We start from the raw sequence: 22,043 nt of genomic DNA on the forward strand, positions 1-22,043 counted from the left end.
TGATAACAGTACAAAAGTAACATTCTTCACATACAACGTAACACGCAATCAAACAATCCAATACTGATAACATAAGAGAGTATACTCTTCAACTATGAAAGTAAGCGACTGTAGAGTTATGATATATAGGTTGGAAATAGGAAGTCCCAATATATATGGAAAGCTAGGCTTACCTCTTTAAGCAAGTAGAAATCTGAAGAGAAGACAGGCCAACAATCCTGTACAGTATGATGCTTCTGCAATCTGCACTGTTAAACCGATTTTCATGGAGAAAACCACTGCCAGCAGAAATATAAGTTTGAAACAAAGGTCTTAGTCACTCAGTACACCTGAGTATGCGTCTTACAGGAAAGAAAAGGTAAAAAAGCTACGATGTCTAATACAAGCATACTCCAGATGTCTAATTAAATATGTTTATCCTTTCACCTTAGCAAGTGATACGAATAGAAGCTCCAGGTGTATTTCATGTTTAAATAAGTGTATAAGTTTTAGATTCATCACCTGGAAAGCAATATCACAATTTAGCACAAGTTAGTGACCAAAAAAGAGAACAAAGGCACATACTGCCTGAACAAATCAGTTTAACTGAGGTAAAAGGGAAAGTTGAAATAAACAAGGGAGTAATGATGGTTGGCCAATACATATCTTGAATCAGTAACAGAGACAGAAGATTAGGTGACAAATGATACCCCGATGTTTAGGAGAATTAAGGATTAGATGGCATCATTTTTACCAAGCAAGAAGATTCAGAAGGACAAGCAATTTGCCTGAGAAGAATAACCCCAATAGCTAATAGACGTGAAGGCAACTGCATCGCAGTAGCCGTTAGACTAAAGCACAGACATGAACGAATCTCACAATTATAAGTCAATGCAGCACAAGCATAACTAAGCAATTACGATCAGTACACTTCTTCAAAGCGCTCTCTTGAGCAACCTTAAAGAAAAAGATATCATATGGCACACCTCCTACTCAAACCCCACCCTCCAGAAAGAAAACCCCAACCAGGAAAAGATGACAATAAAATGAGCAATATCAGATAACTCAAACTAAGAAGAATTACGCTTTATTCAAAACCTTATGACCAACTCAACAAGCGCCTCAAAAACGCACTAATGATCAATACAAAATCAATGAGAGAACAGAAACATCTTGCAAAAAGAGAGGGGGAAGGAGGCAGGGGGCATTTTCTAAAACCAAATTGCAGAAGCAATTAATAGCAACAAAGCATCCACCATGTAGAGGGGATAAAGCCTTCTCATTTATATAACCAAGTAAGAATTACATAGCGGGATATCAATAATAAATTCATAGTCATCACACAATCTACTACCTTCTATACTAACAGACATCTATTACATTACAGCACAACTCAAGAGTTTCCTTGTCCAACAATACAACTCTAGGAGACTTAAAATCTTCTTAACAGATGTAACAATACACAATCAAATATTGGCATAAATCGGGGAAAATCTCAAAGTGAGATGATACAAATTGAATAATGTGGAAGATTACATTAATGACATAGCCTATCTCTGAACATAATACTTGTAACAATTACCACCAGCCGATTACCTTAACATACACCCTGCAATTTAAATGAACATTGGCTACATTGGCTTAACCCAACTTCTCCTTAGCTTTCTCGCACTCCTCCAACTCCTTCAACCACAAATCACCAAATTCACAATCTTTCCAAGCCTCAAACCATGGTCCACCAAGCGTATAGTGAATTGCCTTAGGAAATGTGGCGGGATCACCCTCGACAACCTTATTATGCCCCACGAGAAAGTTCCACACAAATGGCACCTCCCCAATCTCCTTATCCTCCAACCACATGAATCGATGAAGAAATGCCCCCGACTCAGAATTCACCACCTCAGGTGTTAATGCCCGGTTCTTGGGATGTCCACAGTTATATAAAACCATGGATGACCAATTCTTCCTAGGATAAACCGTTTGCAGTGCGCCATCCATTTTCGTAGTCTCTTTAGGAGTATAATCATGTTGTACACACATTAAAGCATATTTATCATCAACCAAATCCCTCAATTCTTTAATGTCCCCTAAGTACAAGAAGTCACAATCAACAAACATAGCCCATCCCTCAAAATTTGCCAAGTGTGGTGTCAAGAAACGTGAAAATGAAAACTCAGTGCTTTCTAATTTCCCTCTTTCACGCCAGTACAGGCCTTGTTGCCTCAGCTCAGATTGCTTAATGGGGGTGATCTCAAGTGGGATTGATGATCTTTTTAAAAGGGAGTGGCGACAAACCTCATATGCCACATCTTCTCGTGGATCATAGCCTATGAAAATCTTGAATGCCTTTGAATTTGTGCCATTTGTTGAATGAGCATTTCCATTGCCATTGGCCATAATGGGATCAGAAACAACAAAAGGGGTCTCAGATTTCTTTACATCTACGCCATTTGAGTGCAAATCCTTCACCACCGACGACATTGCAGTCAAAGATTTCAGCTCTGTAAAATCAAGAAAACTTTTAACTCGCAGAAAACATATTCAAATCTGGAGGGGAAAAAACGTTGCATTTGGATAAATAATAACGAATCTGGGAGCATAAATATGACGCGAAATTGATTAAACTACAGAAATGTGAGAGCTTGAAGAAAAATTAAAAACTATACCTTGTGAGAGCGATATTAGATCTGGTTTGGACGGGAAGAGAAACAAGAAGGATTCTTTTTTCTTATTTTTGTGGAAGAAAAAGAGTCAAAGATTTGTTTCTGAGAAGTACAATAATTGTGAGGGATCCCGAGAAGGAGGGGAGAGTATTTATAAATAGCGGCTTTTACTGTTGTATTCACTACCGACAAATTTTTTCTATGAATATAGGGATTTTCGCTTTAGTAATTTTGCCTAATCTGTGGGAATTTTACGTTTATCTCTCACTAATAAGCTCTCGTACGACATATGCTCCAACCAATTTTAAAATTAGGAGGTGATGGAATTAGGATTTGAGTATGGTGGAAAATATACCTTTTTTTTATTTAATCAAATGTTTTGAATTGAAGCTATAATAATTTTAAACAAATCATAACATGAAGCTTTCACAATAGATCGTACAAGGCACGTATCTAAATTAGTTGAATTAGTGAATACTAGATATAAGCAGCTTGCCAAACAAAGGCTAAGAGAAAAAAGAACAAAAATGTGAATGGCATAATATCTACGATTGGATTCAAAAAAGTATAGGCCTCGAGCCTATTTCTTCTTCTCGAGTGAAATAACTTACTCTTGCTACGTGCGCTAGGGGGTCACACTAAGTCACTAACACTATATGATTTTTTTATACTTCCAATAAATTTTTAACCTATAATAGCACTAGTTAAGGTAAGCCCGTGCTCAGCTGTAACACCTTTTTTTTTAATTTAGTTTATCCTAAAAAGAAGTATCTTTTATATTAAAAAATAATAAATTTTAAAATTATTATTTTATTCTTAGTGAAATAATTTATAGCTACGCCTATAATGTATTTTAAAATACATTAAAAGTTTTTCCTTTTCTCTTCAATAGAGTACCCAATCAAATACCATCACGTAATTTAAAATAGAAAAAAATATGTATTTTTAATGTGGTGTACATAAAAACAAAATTAAGTTGTACATGCTATGTTACAATTACTAATATCGCATTATGCTTGTTAGGGCTTAATTGATCTGCAAAAAAATTATTGTATACTTACTTCACAACAAAAATAAGCTGAAAGACTATATTGTAACTAAGAAAATTATTAGGAAGTGACTAAATTGGAGTCGCTCATGTTTCTAGTCCTTGTAAAAATTAGGATGTATCATCAACTCTGGTTAAAAATTCAATACAATAGCCAGTAGACACGTATTTTGCTTTTTCTTGCTCGTTGTTTAATTTTATATATTACAAAGTTCGATTTCACATTTTTCAATTAATATCTAATTGCATTGAATTGTGATTTTTTCCTTTGTGAAAATAAACATTAAAGTTGACTAAAAAAGATTCAGCTATTATTCTTTAAAAGATTTTACACATCGCTAATCATGTCTCATGCCAAATTACATATTTTAGTTACTAAACTTTAAAATTTAGAATAAGTAAAGATATGATATATTCTTTTTTTATAATAAAAAAATGTTGATTCTCTCTCTTTCCTAATTGTGTTTTGAACTCTTGAATTAACTTTTTGCAACTGCTTGATATGTTTTTACTTGGATGTAGTTATCAGTCGTTGAAGTAATAATTTTCGCTATTAAATAATACTTTTCATCTCTTTTGCATAGATTTGCACATAATTCATAGTGTCATAGTTAACTAAATCGGCTATTGGTTAGCCCATTTTAAATATGAAAATTTATTTTTAAGAAATGTGAAAAGCTTTTATAACAGCGGAATATCTTGGTCAACACAACCAAAAAGTTTAATAGGAGCTACAGTAAAATGTATATTTGGCCAATAGAATTGCTCCGTGCTTTTTGCAATTACAATCATATCCTCTGACCCATATTCTAACCGGATGCAGCTCTCTGAAAACCGGAGACAGCTCAAATTCCGGCTTATTAATAGTAGTAATATCAGTTACCATTTATATTAATTTTGTATTATCAAGTAATACTTATCAAAAAATTACAATGGCATAACAAATAACTTGATTATATTATAATTTTTATAGAGTTCATGCATAGAACTTAATTCTATGTCCTTTTTCTCACAATTCATAATTCCACTCTTACTCGAAAAATATTGAAAAATAATTGACATTGCAAATAAAGATTAAGGGAAAAGAAAAAAAAAATCTTTAGTAATTTAGCTAAAATGCAGTGTGCAAGACACGGGGTTTTGGCGTTGGCATTGCAGATGGAGAGTGTCGACACGTGCTTGACTTATTGTTTTTCCATCTGTTGCAAAACAAAGCTTACAGACAAACAGTGGAAATTGTTATAAAATAAAGGCTATAAAGTAAAGACAAGTATAGAAAGAAACTGATATATTATTCGAATTCAAACTGATGTACATAATGAACTGAAATCTCTTCTATTTATAGAAGAAAAGAAGCTGCTGTGTAAGCTGCTACTATATCAGATATGGATAATCTTCTACTGAGAGCAATGTTTATCCATAACTGGGTACTGAAAGGATAAGCTTATTATACCCGGTATGAATAATTTTCTACCGGAGATAGTATTTATCCATAACTGGGTACTGAAAGGATAAACTTATTATACCCGGTATGGATAATCTTCTATCGGGGGTAATGTTATCCATAATTGGGTACTGAAAGGATAAGCTTATTATACCCGGTATGGATAATCTTCTACCGGGGGTAATGTTTATCCATAACCGGGTATCGAAGTGATAAGCTTCTTCAGGAAGCTTATTTCCAATAGAGTACTTAAATAGATAAACATATTTACGGTGGAGTCCCATATGGATAAGCTTCTTCAGGAAGCTTATTTACAACGGAGTACTAAATGAACATCCATAATATAATATATTTATAACACTCCCCCTTGGATGTTCATTAAAAGATAATGTGCCTCATTAAAACCTTACTAGGAAAAACCACGTGGGAAAAAATCCTAGTGAAGGAAAAAGAGTACACATATTTAGTAATACGCATTGCGGGCTGCCTCATTAAAAACCTTATAAGGAAAACCCTGTGGGAAAAACCTTAGTAAGGGAAAAAGAGTAAAACGCACATTTTACTTCCCCTGAAGAAAACCTTATTTCAAATATTTGAGTCTCCGTATTCCAATCTTGTATACCATATTCTCAAAAATTGATGTTGGTAAAGACAATCTGTTGGATTGTCACTTGAACTAATTTGATGCACATCAATGTCACAATTTTCTTGAAGATCATGTATGTAGAATAATTCTGGTGAAATGTTCTTCGTTCTATCTCCTTTTATAAATCATCCCTTTAATAGTGCTATGCATGAAACATTGTCTCCGTATAATATTGTGGATCTTTTATCACATTCCAACCCACATGTTTTTCAAATGAATCATTGATCTCAATCATATGCACTCCTTGCTTGCCGGTTTGAAATCGAGCTTTATGGGTATCAGATAAATAACCTGCATCTGCATTACCAATACGATCTGCACCACTTTTGTTAGCATTAGCAAGATAAATAAGTGCACCATCTATACCGAGATAGAGTATTTCAGGACCAAGGAACTCTTCATCCTCTTCTAGAGGTTGGAACAGATCCTTATTCACTTTAAGTGATTGAATATTCATTGGTGTACTTAATGGGTACACTTTGTCCATGTAAAAGTATTTTTAAGACCCTCTTGGAGCTCTTTCGGAGTTCCAATAAGATTTATGTCACCAACATAAACAGCAAGTGTAACAAATTTTGATGACATTTTCTTTATAAAAATACATGGACAAATAACATAATTTATGTAACTTTCTTTCAGCAAATATTTACTGAGGCGATTATATCACACGCGCACATATTGCTTTAAACCGTACAAAGATCTTTATAATTTGATCGAGTACATTTCTCAAGACTTTGAATTATATGCTTCGGGCATTTTCAATCCTTCAAGGATCTTCATATAGATTTAGCCAAATAAGTCATATAGGTTAAGACTTGTATCTAAATGGTATGATATCTTCAAGTGTCTGGACTGCTAGTCCGAGCCTCACAATCTTTTACAATATTGTACACTATATTGTATTGAATATATCGTCGACGATAATTTTGTGTCAGTTCCGAAATGACATAACTTGTGGAGATCTCATCACTTTCTTTATTTTCAGGTACCTGAACTTTTTCGGGAGTTTCATGAAATGTTATGTCGTGGGCTCTTCTAGAGCTTATTTCCTCCTCATTATGATCATTTTGATCATTAGCTCCTACTATTTTTCAAGGATTGTTACCTTTGGAACCAATTGCTCTACCACGCTTCATGCATACAGTAAACTCTATCCTTCAGGGACTTTAATTTTAATAGGAGCATTTGCAGCTGAAATATGATATTTAATTTTGGATCAGCAAATGCTTCTGGCATTCGACTTGAATTATCTTCTAAGTGAGGATCATGATAATTCGATTCATATAACATATTTTTCAACTGTTTATTCTATCCCCCAAATGTTAGAAAAACTAACATATATCCCCAATCATCTTTGGGAAACATATCTTTGTGTATTATGGTAGAGAAATTAATCATATACCACACAACAAAAGATAGTAAAAATATTTGGTTTCTGATCCTAAACCAATTGTGAAGGGAGGACTTATCATATATTGTTGATCTGATGCATACAAGTGCTGCTATATGCAATTTAGAAAATCTTAGACCAACACATGAAGTTTTGTTCTCATAAGTAATTGTTTAGCCATTAATAGGAGGTATTCAATGCTAAACCAGCTTGGATATAAACCAGCATTATCAAGATGAACTGTCTTGATTTCATAATCTGAAAATTATGCTCTTAATCGAGAAAAGCAATTCCAAATGCCAAGCTGCATGTTGGCAATAATTACACATGTAACCATCTCATATATGCACCTATAAGTGGTTCACATGATAGGTGAACGGACCCATATTCACCTTTTATATATTTCAGAATCAGGGGTCTTAGTCCCAACTTTAGCTGGTATAATCAATTCATTATGAGAACAAGCAACACATGAGAATTCCTGAAGAATCTTCTAGTTCTTTAGTATATGCTTATCTGAATTCTCAAATAGCTCATTTAAAAATGGCAAATGAAAACTTCAAGTTTATCATGTCATGTGCTATCTCTTAGTAAACTTCTGGTTTACTATGGCATAAACTTTTGCTTTAGTAAACTTCTGGTTTACTGTGATACATGATATAGTACAAATTAAAGAATAAGGTGGGTAATTTCTCACATACATATTATTTTACCCCTATGATTGTGAAAATATGAAGATTATCAATCTTCCAATCATTTGTAGTCTCAATATGATAGCCATTTGTATTAGTAAACTTCAAGTTTACTACAACATATGTTTTGACCATAATCATATAATATGAATGACATATTTGTATATAAGCTCTTCGAGAGCCTTCATTTATTATCCACAATCTAATATTTATCTGGCACTACTGGTGTCATGTATTCTTTAGGCAAACATTTAGCTCTTCAGGAGTTGTTGATACATTTTGTACTATCAAATATTGCTCGGACACTGCTGGTGTCATGAGAGAAAATCACAATCAAATAAACAATGTAAAACAATTGTTTAAGCACACGAAAACTCCTCTTCATAATATTTTTCCACTTCAGGAGGCAATTTCAATTGTGTTACTTTTTCAGGAGCAAATTTAAAATATGAAATATTGAGTATATATTCTCTCAATTATATTCTTCTGGAGGTGAATTGTAATGTATTCACATCAAGAGCGCGTTCATATTTACCCGACTTATTAGTATTGTCACATTCACTTCAGGGAATGGATTAATTATCAAAAGTTCTCATTCTTCAGGAAATCGAACATAATTATCTAAATGCGCATTAATCACATCAAATTGTGATGCCTCAACTTCTTTTAAAATATTTACTACTTCAGGAGCAAATCGAGGCGTGCATTTAATATAGAGAATATTTATGTAGCTTATCTTCAATTGTAACCATAGAAAGCCTAAATTATCACTTCCGGTGATCATAGGCATATACCACTTCTGGTAGTTAACAAAATATAGATACAATGAGATATACGAAATATAACCACTTCTTGTGGTTGTATATTTCTTGCAAACTCTGCTAGAGTTTAAGTTGATCTAATAATGTTATCCATATTCTTTAAAATGATATAAACAAGATATATTATAGTAAACATCATTATCAAATCATAATTTTTCTTTATGTACAACAATTACATAACCATACTATCTATTACAAATAACAAAAATTAAAATATTTACATTTCTACAGATTCACCACCGATTACATGACTTGTTTCTCCTTCTGGGAGTGCAAGGTAATCAGTTACATCCAAATGCATGAAGTCTAAATTATCTTCAGAAATAAAATTTGCTTCAGCATTTTTCTCTGTCTTCTTTAGGGAGGCTTGATAAAGCTCAACCAGGTGCTTTGGCGTACGACAGGTATGTAACCAATGCCCTTTTTGTCCACATCTATAGCATGCATTTTCTGCATTTGGTGCTTGCACCGCTTCATGCTTTTGTTCCTTCCTTTTCCACTACCGGTGGTGAGAAGTGTTCTTTGGTGCATTATTATTACCATGATTAGAGTTTCTTTCCCGACCACGACCATAACCACGACTGGGGCCACGACCTTTTCCACGTTTAGCCTGGTGGAAGTTCGTTTCATTCACTTCAGGGAATGGACAAGAACCAGTAGGTCGACATTCATGATTTTTCATTAATAGCCCATTATGTTGCTCGGCTATAAGAAGATGTGAGATAAGTTCAGAATACTTTTTAAATCCCATCTCTCGATATTGCTGCTGCATGAGCATATTCGAGGCATGAAAAGTGGTGAAAGTTTTCTCCAACATATCATGATCAGTAATATTATCACCACATAACTTCAATTGGGAAATAATTCTGAACATAGCAGAATTATACTCACTGATAGATTTAAAATCTTGTAGCCTTAGATGAGTCCAATCATATCGTGCCTGTGGAAGAACGACCATCTTCAGGTGGTCATATCTATCTTTCAAATTATTCCACAATATGACTGGATCTTTAACAGTAAGATATTCCATTTTCAGGCCCTCATCAAGGTGATGGCGTAGGAATATCATTGCTTTGGCACAGTCTTGGTTTGGTGCCTGATTTTTGTCTTTGATGGTGTCTGCCAGACCCATCGCATCAAGATGAATTTCAGCATCAAGCACCCAAGACATGTAGCTTTTGCCCGATATATCCAGAGCTACAAATTCATGTTTAGAAAGATTTGACATTATTTAGGAAAAGAAAGTTCTTACCTCAGATACTCTCAAAATATTTGCTCGAGATGGCAGAGTCTCGTGCTAATAACGTGTTATAAAATAAAGACTATAAAGTAAAGACAAGTATAGAGAGAAACTGATATATTATTCGAATTCAAACTGATGTACATAATGAACTGAAATCTCTTCTATTTATAGAAGAAATGAAGCTGCTGTGTAAGCTGCTACTATACCAGATATGGATAATCTTCTACTGAGAGCAATGTTTATCCATAACTGGGTACTGAAAGGATAAGCTTATTATATCCAGTATGGATAATCTTCTACCTGGGATAGTATTTATCCATAACTGGGTACTGAAAGGATAAACTTATTATACCCGGTATGGATAATCTTCTATTGGGGGTAATGTTTATCCATAATTGGGTACTAAAAGGATAAGCTTATTATACCAGGTATGGATAATCTTCTATCGGGGGTAATGTTTATCCATAACCGGGTATCGAAGTGATAAGCTTCTTCAGGAAGCTTATTTCCAATAGAGTACTTAAATAGATAAACATATTAACGGTGGAGTCCCATATGGATAAGCTTCTTCAGGAAGCTTATTTACAACGGAGTACTAAATGAACATACATAATATAATATATTTATAATAGAAATGATATTGTATAAGGTTTCCTGCCAGCTGAAGCATCAATAATTAGTGTAGAAACAAATAAAGCAAGGAAATTATTTATTTAAAGAACATGAATACCTTGTGATATATACCATTTAGGGGTGAGAAACCCTGTGCTCTTAAGTTATTATTTCATTAATTTAAACAATCAAGTAGTGACGGATCCAGAATTTTTCATCGAAAAGTGAAGGGGAGTCAACGTATAGTAAATATACATAAAATAAAAAAAGTTATCTAGCAAAATAGTGTAATTTTCCGTCGAAGGGGTGTCGCTTGACACCCCTTGCTTCAATGTGGCTCCGCCACTACAATCAAGCTCATTATTTGGCAAACTCTCACATATTCTTTTTCAACTTTCAATTCAAATATTTGTTTACCTCAAAAATATGAGTAACAATTAAATTTAATTGGTGGTTTTAAAAATACATGATTTGATTCAATACCAATTAATAATCAATAAATATGAAGTATAAGTGAAAGATAGAAGTGAATCAAACCAATGTTATTTAGCAGCAGTGACCTCGAGCTTAGTGACCTCGAAGTGGCTTAGGGCAGTAAGAATAATCAAGCAATAAAAATAAAGTAAGAACAATGGAGCTAAAGGACAATGCTGATGAACAATAGACAAAAAGGTAGAGAGTATATGACTATATTCTTTTCTCAGTGATGATAAGATGATCTTACAAATGGTTGAGGTCCCCTTTATATAATAGGGGAGCCCTAAATAAGGAATATTTCTATTTACAGTAAGAAATATTTTTGGTAAAACTGTCTAACCGCCTAGTACGGAGTAGTACAATCATATTCCGGGATTTGCGCCATGACTTTGGGGACGTGGCAGGAATCTAACTCATTCTGGTACAAATCCACAACAGTATCTTTTCGGGGTCGAACACACTCGACCTCGGTATGCATCGGGCTTTGCCTTCAAACTCGGGTCTAGTTCCTCGAGCTTGAACTTGATCTTACCCGGACACGGACTCAGAACGGCCCCTCGAGCCTATAAGTCGGAGGTATACGATTGTGACCGTATACAGATAGTCCCCATATTTCTTAGAGTAAGATGATAAGAAACGATCTGAACCTCGATTTTCTCGAACCTCTTATGATGATGTCATGCCTGTGACGTAGGTGCTTGAAGTGATCGGAAATGTCAGCTCGCTTCCCCAAAACATCAAATGCGCTACAGCACTGGTCGGCCACTTGCACCGCCGATCAGTTCGCCGCCTTTCTATAAAATAGGAGGCTACTCTGTTGAACAAGAATTGTACTTTTTTCATCTTCATCTACTTTTGATCTTTTCCCTTCTTTGCTTCCTTCTTTAATCATATATTTCTATGGTTCGAACTTACGATCACAAGGTCATATGGCAACAACTTTACCAGTTACGCCAAGGCTTCCTTTTTCAAAGCTTCGATTCGAAACAACGAGAGAATGGCGCTGAATCCTTCCTGCACCAGAAAGTATGCGAACTTTACACTGCTGCTCATCTCTCTTAACTTCAACCTGGTGTAGCACTTCGTTCCTTTTGCTTTCCATAGAATGAGGTGGCACTATCATCTACTAACTTTTGCATCCCATATCGGAATAATGTCCTAAGGATGAACATTCTTGGATCGTTGCTCGTGCATCTTGCAACCATTTTGGTTTTTCTTGTGATAGAAGGTGAAGCTACATCTTCTGGTCTTCTCTTCTGGTTTTCTTCTTTTACTGTTCTTTTTAAACGTATTATGGCCCAAAATTTCAACAAAATGCTCAATCCGTGCTGCTGGAAATATAGTTACATTTATCGGTGTTTTTCTACCCTAAATTTCTTCGGGTCATACAAACATATTCAAAGATCAAAATGGGGTCCCCGGGGAGGAGGTTCCCGAAGATGACGATCTCGAGGACGCTTCCTTAAAAGTAGATTAGGTTCTTGGCTTTTGTTTTTTGCTTCTTTGTTCCCATGTGAGTGCCCTTAGTGGATGTTATAGTTATATTTTGTAACCATCCCTTGTAAATATAAAAGGATCTCTTTGTCCCATTTTTGGCTCGTGTTGAATTTCATTTCATCTTTATTTGCGGAAAATTTGATTGCATAACTTTGATGAATGGCCCAAACATCGGACTCGAAACATAATAAACCCTTAGGTTTTAATCGATCAATATAATACCCCTTAAGGTATTTTTTAATCCTTGAGCTAGGCTTAGATTAATTTGATACGAGCTCGGGACATCGGGACTTCTGAGTCCGAGCTGAGTGAGAGCAGGGTTTCGAATTTGAATTAAAGTTAGCCCTTAAGCTTCGTAGATAGTCCCCGAGTGAGGATTTCCTCAAAATCGGGTAGCCCATGGGCTCAGTAGTCGAGTGAGCATTTGCTCAAACTTGAAATAAAGTTAGCCCTTAGGCCTTTTTCTATAGTCTCCGAGTGAGAATTTTCCCAAACTCGGGTAGCCCTAAGGCTTAGTAGTCGAGCGAGCACATGTTCGAACTCGAGGTAAGATGATAAGAAATGACTTGAGGCTTGATCTCCTCGATGTCTTGATCACGATGCCGATCTCGTGATGTCAACATCTAAAGTGATTGAAAGGTCGCATCTGCACAGTTTTCAAGATCATTGATTAGAGGCGATTGACGGTCGGCCTTTTGGCTTCCCCACTACGCTTAAGTGACTTCTATAAATAGGCTAACTTCACAATTTTTGCAAACTTTACTTCTCAATTCGTTGCCAAATCTCGCTAGTTCTTTCAATTTTCCTGAAATTGTACTTTTCTCAATCTGTTCTTTACTCCATCCGCAACCTGTTTTTATTTACTTGAAATACAATGGATAAAACATCCCAAATCATTCCCCAACAAGAAAAAGCCTCTTCATCATCACGGCCATCCAGAAGTAAACTGGTGGTGCCGCCTCGAGTCGAGGAGTGTATTCTCCCACTGTGTGAAATAACATCCGATTTTAAAATTGAAAAACCTATATCGGCACCAGGCCGATGTGAGCCCATGTCTCCATATATCTATCTGATAACCAAGGATGAGCTTGAGCAGGTAAAGAAGGATTGCAACTGGGATGACAAAGATGTAGTGATTCCTTCCCCAAAAGAGGACATTACTACCCATAAAGCGGGGTACTTAAGCATGTACACCTACCTATTCACATTGGGCCCCATAAATCCAGCTCTAGGTCCCATAAACCTAGTTATTCTCGACTTATTCCAATGATACCAAGCGACGTTTGGCCAGATCTACCCTTCATTCTGGCGAATTGTTCATCTGATCAGATTTTTCTCAAGCCAGGTCGAGGGAATGCCTTTCACCCTCGACCATCTAATCAGGTTGTACAGACCTCGAATCATGCTCGTGGCTTCGATCTCTCAGCCGATATTGAAAGGGCAAAGATTTTGGAAGAAGAGGCTGCCGCTCTGCTTTCTGATGAGGATGATTCATGCAGTGGCTCCGAGAGTGGAGGAGACAAAGATGAAGTCCCCGAGGGTAAGTCTCTCGAAGATGCGGCTCCTGAAGATGCAGTTGCCGAAGATATGACCCCGAAGTAGTTTTGGGTTTCCTCATTTTGTTTCTGTGCAAGCCTCCCTTGTGTAAATATCTCATGTAATCATCTTTTGGAAATACAAGGGGAAATTTTTATCTCATCTTTGGTTTGTGCTAGATTTAATATTGCCTTTATTTATGGAAAACTTCGTTTGAACGATTGGTCCGAGGATTGGTTTCAGTTCGGAATATAATAAACCCTTAGATCATTATTGATAGATATAATAATCCTCAAGCTAAGTTTAAATAGATCCGATGTAAGCTCGGGGTATTGTGACCCTTGAGTCCGGATCGAAATGAGAGTGGAGTCTTCGAACTATAAGTTTTTGGCCCTTAAGCCTTTCGAAGTTGGCCCTTGTGCTCTTATATATCGGCCCTTAGGCTCTTTTAGTTGGCCATTAGGCATTTATATTGGGCCAATTTAGCCTCTAAAATGGCTATATAATTTTTCCGTCATTTCGGCTAAAAGACTTAGTGAAAGTTTAGCTATTCCATAGCATGTGTTTTTTGTACCCACTGGTTTTTTCGAAGGTTCGACGTATCGCGACCTTGTTTGTGTTTGATAATCGAATATCTCTTGAGGTTTTATCGAGGGCTGATTTTATCGAAGCCTCTAAATTATTCAAGGGCTGAATTTATTGAAGCCCATTAAATTGTTCGAGGACTGAATTTATCGAAGCCCATTATATTTTGCTTTTGCCGATGGTAGCCTTATTTAATCAGTTTTTACAAAGTGTTTGAAGGCCTTTAATTTATAGCAGAAGTCGGACGTCTCCGAGCCGCATTATTTTGGCCGTAGCCTTTTTATATGACCGTGGTCTTTTAATATGGCTGTAGCCTTTGGGTATGTCACTTGGACTTGTTTCTTAATAACCTTTCGAACTTGTCCAAAAAGTTAGTCCCCGAGTATATTAGCCTTGGCCTTTGTTTAGAGGGGTGCCCCTTTGTGGTCTTATGAGTTTGAGTTTTCGATGATTCGGATGTACCGACTGTCGATGACAGTCCCCGAGTGTTCGGGAGTGCTTTTAAGTTTTGGCTCTTGAGCTGTTTCCCGTAGGATTATAAGTGTAGAGCCCGTATAATAGTAAACGTTTTGGAGATATAAAGTGTTTTTGATATTAACAGAATGCTTCTTCAAATGATTGATACATGCGTACATGCTTTGCCATCGGGACTCGATTATTCTATATGGGCACAGTTCATCTGACCGTTTGGCCCCTTACAAAGTTTTCCTATCGAGACCCTCTTTGGCGTGAAGTATTTTCCTTGAAACTATACTCTCCGAAGGTGATGCCCCCTAGTATTTGAGGTTGATTAAAAAGAAGCCTTGGATACTGTTGAGTTCTCCTTAGGTAGCACGTAGTTGTTGCCTCGTTAAAAACCTTGCCGGTAAAACCCATTTAGGACAAAATTCGATCTAAGGGAAAAAGAGTGCAACGCATGCCTTAAAACCTAAGGCCTTCGTATAAATAACGATGCCTTCAAGATCGTATGCCTTTAATCCAAAATCTGTAATGAGTTAGTTTTAAACTCAAATGGACAAAAAGGTAAAGTCGTACCTTAGCAGTAGTATCGTTTGAGCAATGATATGTTCTAATTGTTTGGCAGTTGTTGACCTTCCATGGTGCTGAGTTTGTAAGATCCTTTACCGACAACTCCGAGGACTCAGTGCGGTCCTTCCCAATTCGGGCCCTTCATTTGGATCTCGAGTAGTGAGATAAATTTTTGTAGAACTAAGTCTCTGACTCCGAAATGTCAGAGGTTGGTCCTCCTATTGTAGTATCTTTCCTTTGCTTTTGTGCTACCATTCGAACAAGTGTTGCTTCTCGTTTTGTATCTACCTTTGGGGTGTGAAGCAAAAGCGGGCTCGACAGATGTCGCTTTAATTCTTCTAAGGCTTGCTAACATTCCGGGGTCCACGCGAAGTCCTTTTTCTTTTTGAGCAAAGAGAAGAACTGGTGACTCCGATCCGACGACCTCAAAGTGAATCGACCCAAGGAAGCTATTACCCCCGTTAGCCTTTGCACGGCCCCACACTATCCATGATCATAATACCCTCGAAAGCTTTGATTTTGGTACCTCAATTTGACGCCATAAAGCCGAGGGACTTACCCGAGGCAACCCTGAAAGCATATTTCTCTGAGCTAAGCTTTATGTTGTGTTTCCTCAAGATCGCAAATGTTTCCTGCAAATGAACTAAATGGTCCTTTGCGCACAAGGACTTAACCAACGTATCATTAATTCAAACTTCCCTTGTTTTTACCTATTCGTTCTTTGAACATTTTGTTAACTAGATGTTGGTACGTAGCTCCTACATTTTTTCAGCCCGACGGGCATTACGTTGTAACAATAGGTTCCAAATTTAATAATAAACGAAGTCTTTTCCTGGTCCTCCAGGTTAATCTGAATCTGATTGTACCCAGAGTAGGCATCGAGAAAAGTTATGGTCTTGAGGCCAGCTGTGGAATTGATCATGTGATCGATGTTTGACAAGGGGTAAGAATATTTTGGACATGTTCTGTTCAAGTCCTTATAATCTATGCACATTCTAAGTTTGTTTCCCTTTTTAAGAACCATGTTGGCTAACCTCTCGGGGTACTTTACCTCCCGATTAGATCCTATTTTAAGAAGTTTGGTTACCTGTTGTGATGGCTATTTAGACGCTTGTGAATTACTCCCACAAATTCAAAAAAATAAATTTTCCCATTATTTGCAATTTCGTAGATTTTTGTAGCATTTTTCGTTAATTGTTTGCATTTGTCTGCGCATGTTAATTTTGTTTAATTCATGAAAAATACAAAAAAATATGTTGCATTTGCATTTAGGATTTAATTCTATATTTTTAGATTGATTAGCAAATTAGTCATTTTAAGAAATGGAAAAATCACAAAAAATAACTTATTTTTACACTTTTAACTTTTAATTTTGAATTTTGGTAGTTTTCCTTTAAATTTTGTTTCAATTAATTGTAGTTGTTATTATTTAGAGTTAATTATCTGAATTTGGTAAGATAATTTGATTAATGTAGGTGTTATTTTTAATTTGTGGAAAAGGAAAAGAATTTTGGAATAATAAAAGAAAAGAGGGAAAAGGGATTAGAGAGGATCATATTTTGGGCTAAAACCAATTCAATTTCCCCTAGCCCAAACGAAATTTCTCCCATGCCCGTCTAGCCAAGCCCAAATCCGCCTCCAATACCCGGTCTGCCCCACTCAAATCTAAATGATCCCGTTTTGTGTATTTAATTTGAGCCGTTGATCTTGTCCAAATCAACGGCTGGGAACTGGGCGCTTCGTTACTATAAGAGTGTCCGAATCAGACCCCCCCTATTCTCACTCGTCTCTCTCACTTCCTCTATGCAGAGACCAAGCAAAACCCTAACCCGCCGCCCTAAATCCCTCCACCATCCCCATCGGCGGCGCCAACTCCAATCACCCCCAAATTAACACCCCATAACCCAAGCCCCCCTCATTCCAAATCCCCACCCCGCTTCCTTCAAATCTCCCCAGAACTGTTCGAATCTTACTTCAAAGATATGAACCCTAAATTCCAAAAATCCAAATCGGCGAGGCTTTAAGAATTTGAGGTTGAAATTGATTTTAGTCGTGTGTTCTCAGTCGAGAACACAGGATTAAGGTCTACCTCGGTCGCAAAATCGAGGATTCATTGAAGCTTAGTTCAAGGCGGTTGTCCGTTTAGTTTTGGTAGGTATTCCCGGCTTTCTCTTTTCCATTGTTTTGTTAATATCTTCTTTTATTTTTCTTCTTTCCTTCCGTTTTCTCAAAATCGTCTTTACATGTGTTCCTTTTAGTTTAGTTTAAGGGTTAATTGCTATTTTTCCTTTAATTTATTTGGATTCGTTAGATTAGTTTTGTTTAATTTCCTTCTTTTTAAGTTTTGGGCCGTATTGAGAAATTTGGTCCAAAAGTCTATTTGACTCCATTGCCCGTCTATTTTTTTTGCCCTCTAGATAATTTTATTTGAATTCTCGAATTGGACTTGGGTCCAAAGGGAAGGGGATTAGCCCAGATTTCGAATTGAAACACTAGGTCGACCTGACCCATACCCGTTTGGTTTCTCTGGTTAATTAACAAGGGTTCAAGGGGTATTTTGGGTAACTAGCTTAGGGAATCTGGGTGTAATTGCATTAGGAAGCTTCTAGGAAGCTGGAGGTTGGGGTTATTCTGAAGTTTTGAATTTTAAAAGAAGGATACCTAAGCAAAAACGAAAATTCTTGAAGGTTTGAAATGCAATTGTGAATTTATTAGAGCTGCCTTAGTGGCTTGCCTATAAAGGCATAAGTTACTTGCAGCTCAAGAGAGAGTTTTTTTTACACATTCTGAAATCTGAGAGAAAATTGGAAAGCTAAGAAATACTGAAAATTCAAAAACAACTGAAAAAGTGAAAAGCACTGTTCCATTGAATTCTCTATTTAAATTCTGATGTTTTCCATTGCTAAAACAAGTTTTGATTTTCTTTGAGGTTGAAAATGGTTTGAGCTTGGGTATTTGAAAGAGTTGATTTAAGTGTATTGGTTGGTTTACTGTTCTACTGATGTTCTGAGTGAATTTCACTGTTGAAACTGCTGAATCTGGGCTGTTTCTTGCTACTGCTTGGCTGAACCTCACTCCTTCTTCCATTTTTCTTAATTTCCAGGTACATGTTCTAAATCCATCATGATGTTGCTCTCAAGTTGGGAATGAGAATGAAAGCCATGCTGATTCCTTCTATTTTATGTGTTCATTTGATTCAATATAGTTCATTTAGCTTTACTGATTAGATAGATCTTTATGTTATAATTAGAGACTGTTTGAACTCATGAAATGCTTTTGGATATGTTAATTTAGCAATCTATATTAGCCGAATACAGTGTTTGTTCTAGTAAATGTATGGTATACCACTGCTTTGGTAGTTGATTGTGAGCATCATTTGAATTCGACACATGAAGTTCAGTGCATGTTGATTTTGGTTGTTCCCTGCTTAGATATGTTAACAAAAGGAATACAGGGCTGTAATGTGTAAAGGTGTCATCATATCAGTCTACTTTGGGGTTTAGTTTGTGGTTCTGTGAATAGAAATTTACATTAAGGGATGAGTCTAAAGGGGAGGGGGATAGCCTTAGGATTTCTTCAGCAAATGTGATAATATTGGAGCATTATCTGTATGTTGGTTTCAGGATTTCTGATAATAATGGAGCATGCCTACTTCAATTTGAGTTTATTAATTAGTTGGTGGTTTCTTATTTGCTGTGTGAATAGGGTAATTGATTAAGGTCTGTATCTCTATTTGGAGCTTAGTGCTTCCAATGCTCAAAAGATCTCGTGGTGCCTGAGACTCGAACTCGAGTCGGATTATGTGGTAGCCATAGCTTTGGCTTTCCGAATTTGATTTGCTTCAGGCATCCATTTGGTGTTATGGAGATTCGATGTTGAGTCCCTCACCCCAAAATAAGAATAGCATACCTTCAGGAACTTGGAGCTCATTCTCAGGCCCAAATGAAACAATTTCTTTCGAATGTGCTTAGTTTGTTCGCGTTGGGATGCTGGCACATTAGTGATGGGCTGTCCCTCTTTGACTTAAATTCACCAATATGTTTGGGATTAGATTAAACCTTTGCTTTAAATAATCAACCTTCCCTTGTGAGTTTGTTTTCTTTTGAGGTTTCTTTAGTCACATCTTGGGCCTTAACTAACTAAATTATCAATGGCGGAGGTGTGCCATTTAGTTGACTTTCTATGGCCCTCCCAGATACTAATTAGACACTAGTGATGAATATTCGTAGAAAAGCCTTTAGGGCCGTTTAAAATACAATTGTGATTGTGTACATGTTCGCGTGACATGATTACAATTCTAAAAACCAATTCAAAGTATGCGTTCGCGCAACTTCGAACAAACTTTCTTAATAATAAAATGGGTTTTCGTAGGCTATTAATTAAATTAGCTCATATAGTCCGAGGTGTGCCATCTACCATTTAATCATACAAAATGTCGAATGTTCGTAGTTTGCTTTAGGCGTGCCAACTTTGGCCAAACTCTTCTTCTTTTTTTTTTACAATAATAAAGCGTTATTAATTGTGGACACATACACGTGACATAATTTTTGACGCGCCAAAACAAATGGGTACACGTACGCGTGACTCGTTTCAAGATAATTTTCTTAATTAAAAAAGCGGTAAAAGGTAAATGCACATAAGATCTAAAATCAGTAATTAAACGATTTTAATAAGCCAAGTATGATCAACGTGACCGTGTTAGAACCACAGAACTCGGGAATGCCTAACACCTTCTCCCGGGTTAACAGAATTCCTTACCCGGATTTCTGTGTTCGCAGACTGTAAATAGAGTCAATTTTCCTCGATTCGGAATTTTAAACCGATGACTTGGGACACCATAAATTATCCCAAGTGGCAACTCTGATCTTAAAATAAACAAATCCTGTTTCGATTGTCCTTTAATTGGAAAAACTCCCTTATATTTATACCCTTTGCGGGGTGTAGTAAAAAAGGAGGTGTGACAGCTCTGGCGACTCTGCTGGGGATCGAACCCAGAATTTCTGGTTTCGGGGTTCAAGAATTCGAGCTTGTTAATATGATTTTGTTTGGCTTTATTGGTAATATTACTGTATTCTGTGAATCTTTTGTGCTAAATGCTATCTGTTTACCGCTTTAATATTATTTGAATTGTATATAACTGTCTTCTTATGCTATCCATCTGAGTCTTCTTGAATTGTAGCCCGCTTGTTCTGTAGAAATTATACCAAATAGAACGAGGCTAGGCAAGCGACAAGGCTGAGTAGACTTCAGTGCTCCCGGTACGTCTCCCCTTCCTCAGCCCCAGTTGTCCACTCGGGTACCCCAAGTCTAGACCAAAACTCCAGGATTTAAACCTAGGAAAACACAGCCTCATGCCGGATCCTTAGTAGGAACGTTTGTTTGCATCATGTGCATTTGACTTAGGGGACTCAACACAGGGGTTGGGTCCGTCTAGGATAGGTATGCCCGAAATAACAGACCATCCTGATGCATTCTACGTGCTATGTGAACATTTATTTGTTTTGGCTTGCATGCTGACCGACCAAGGAAAATAAAGCGAAAAAGGAAAACCAAGAGTGATATAGGAAAGGAAATAAGGCCCGGTTCTAAAATCCCGGTATTTGAAAAACGTCCTGAAACTCTGCCCAAATTTTTTTTTAAAAAAAGAGTTATTTCAAAAGAGTCAAACACTGTGTTCTTTCAAATGTGTCAAAACTGACCGAACTACGCATGTCTGATTCTCATCGGATGTGGGATACGTAGGCAACCTACATAAGGTTCGACCTTATTTTTGAAAAAAAAGAGAAAGAAAAACAAGTAAAGAGAGTCGGTAGTCGAGTGAATGCAATCTTAATTTTTGGCCAAAATAAGCTGATCCAGCTTCGGCAATGTCTTAAACCATTCTTGCCAAGATAGCCTCGGAGTATTCTTCAGTTATCGAAAGGCTATTTTTGTAAAAGAATGGACAAGTTTGTGAAGGGTCATAAAATAATTCCCCCCGGCCTCAAAATTCGCGTGAAATTGGGACGAGGCTGCACTTGCAAAAACAGTCACTTGGCTAAAGTTGGCATATAGGGGAAGAAATTATGGTTCTTTTCTTCTTCTTTTTTCCCTTTCTTTTTCTTCAAAAAACTATTTACAAAAGGGTCAACTCGAGTCAACCCTAATCTTAATTTTCCACAGGAACAAATGAATACCATCCAGGAACCGCCAGAAGTGGTCAGGAAACAGGCTCAGCTACACTTGCGTATGTGGTGGAATGATCTAGACGAAGATGGTCATAAATGGGTGAAAAAGCACTTGGGGTGCTCTTATAGACATCTTTGAGATCTAACCACGGGAAGATCTGATCAAAGCTTTGGTCACTTTCTGGGATCCTGTCCATAATGTCTTTTGTTTCTC

The 22,043-nt window shown here is 36.7% G+C and overlaps 1 protein-coding gene across 1 annotated transcript; it reads right to left on the reverse strand.

The window, feature by feature from the left end:
* Nucleotides 1-1,217: 1,217 nt before the first annotated feature.
* LOC107810577 (protein CDI) lies at nt 1,218-2,796 on the reverse strand. The gene is made up of 2 exons (XM_016635369.2): nt 2,646-2,796; nt 1,218-2,480 (listed from the first exon to the last, which is right to left on the reverse strand). The coding sequence occupies exon 2, from the start codon at nt 2,458-2,460 to the stop codon at nt 1,621-1,623; it is 840 nt and encodes a 279-aa protein (XP_016490855.1). The 5' UTR covers nt 2,461-2,480; nt 2,646-2,796; the 3' UTR covers nt 1,218-1,620.
* Nucleotides 2,797-22,043: the final 19,247 nt, after the last annotated feature.

Source organism: Nicotiana tabacum, chromosome 6 (genome assembly GCF_000715075.1).
Source record: "Nicotiana tabacum cultivar K326 chromosome 6, ASM71507v2, whole genome shotgun sequence".
Taxonomy (NCBI): Eukaryota; Viridiplantae; Streptophyta; class Magnoliopsida; order Solanales; family Solanaceae; genus Nicotiana; species Nicotiana tabacum.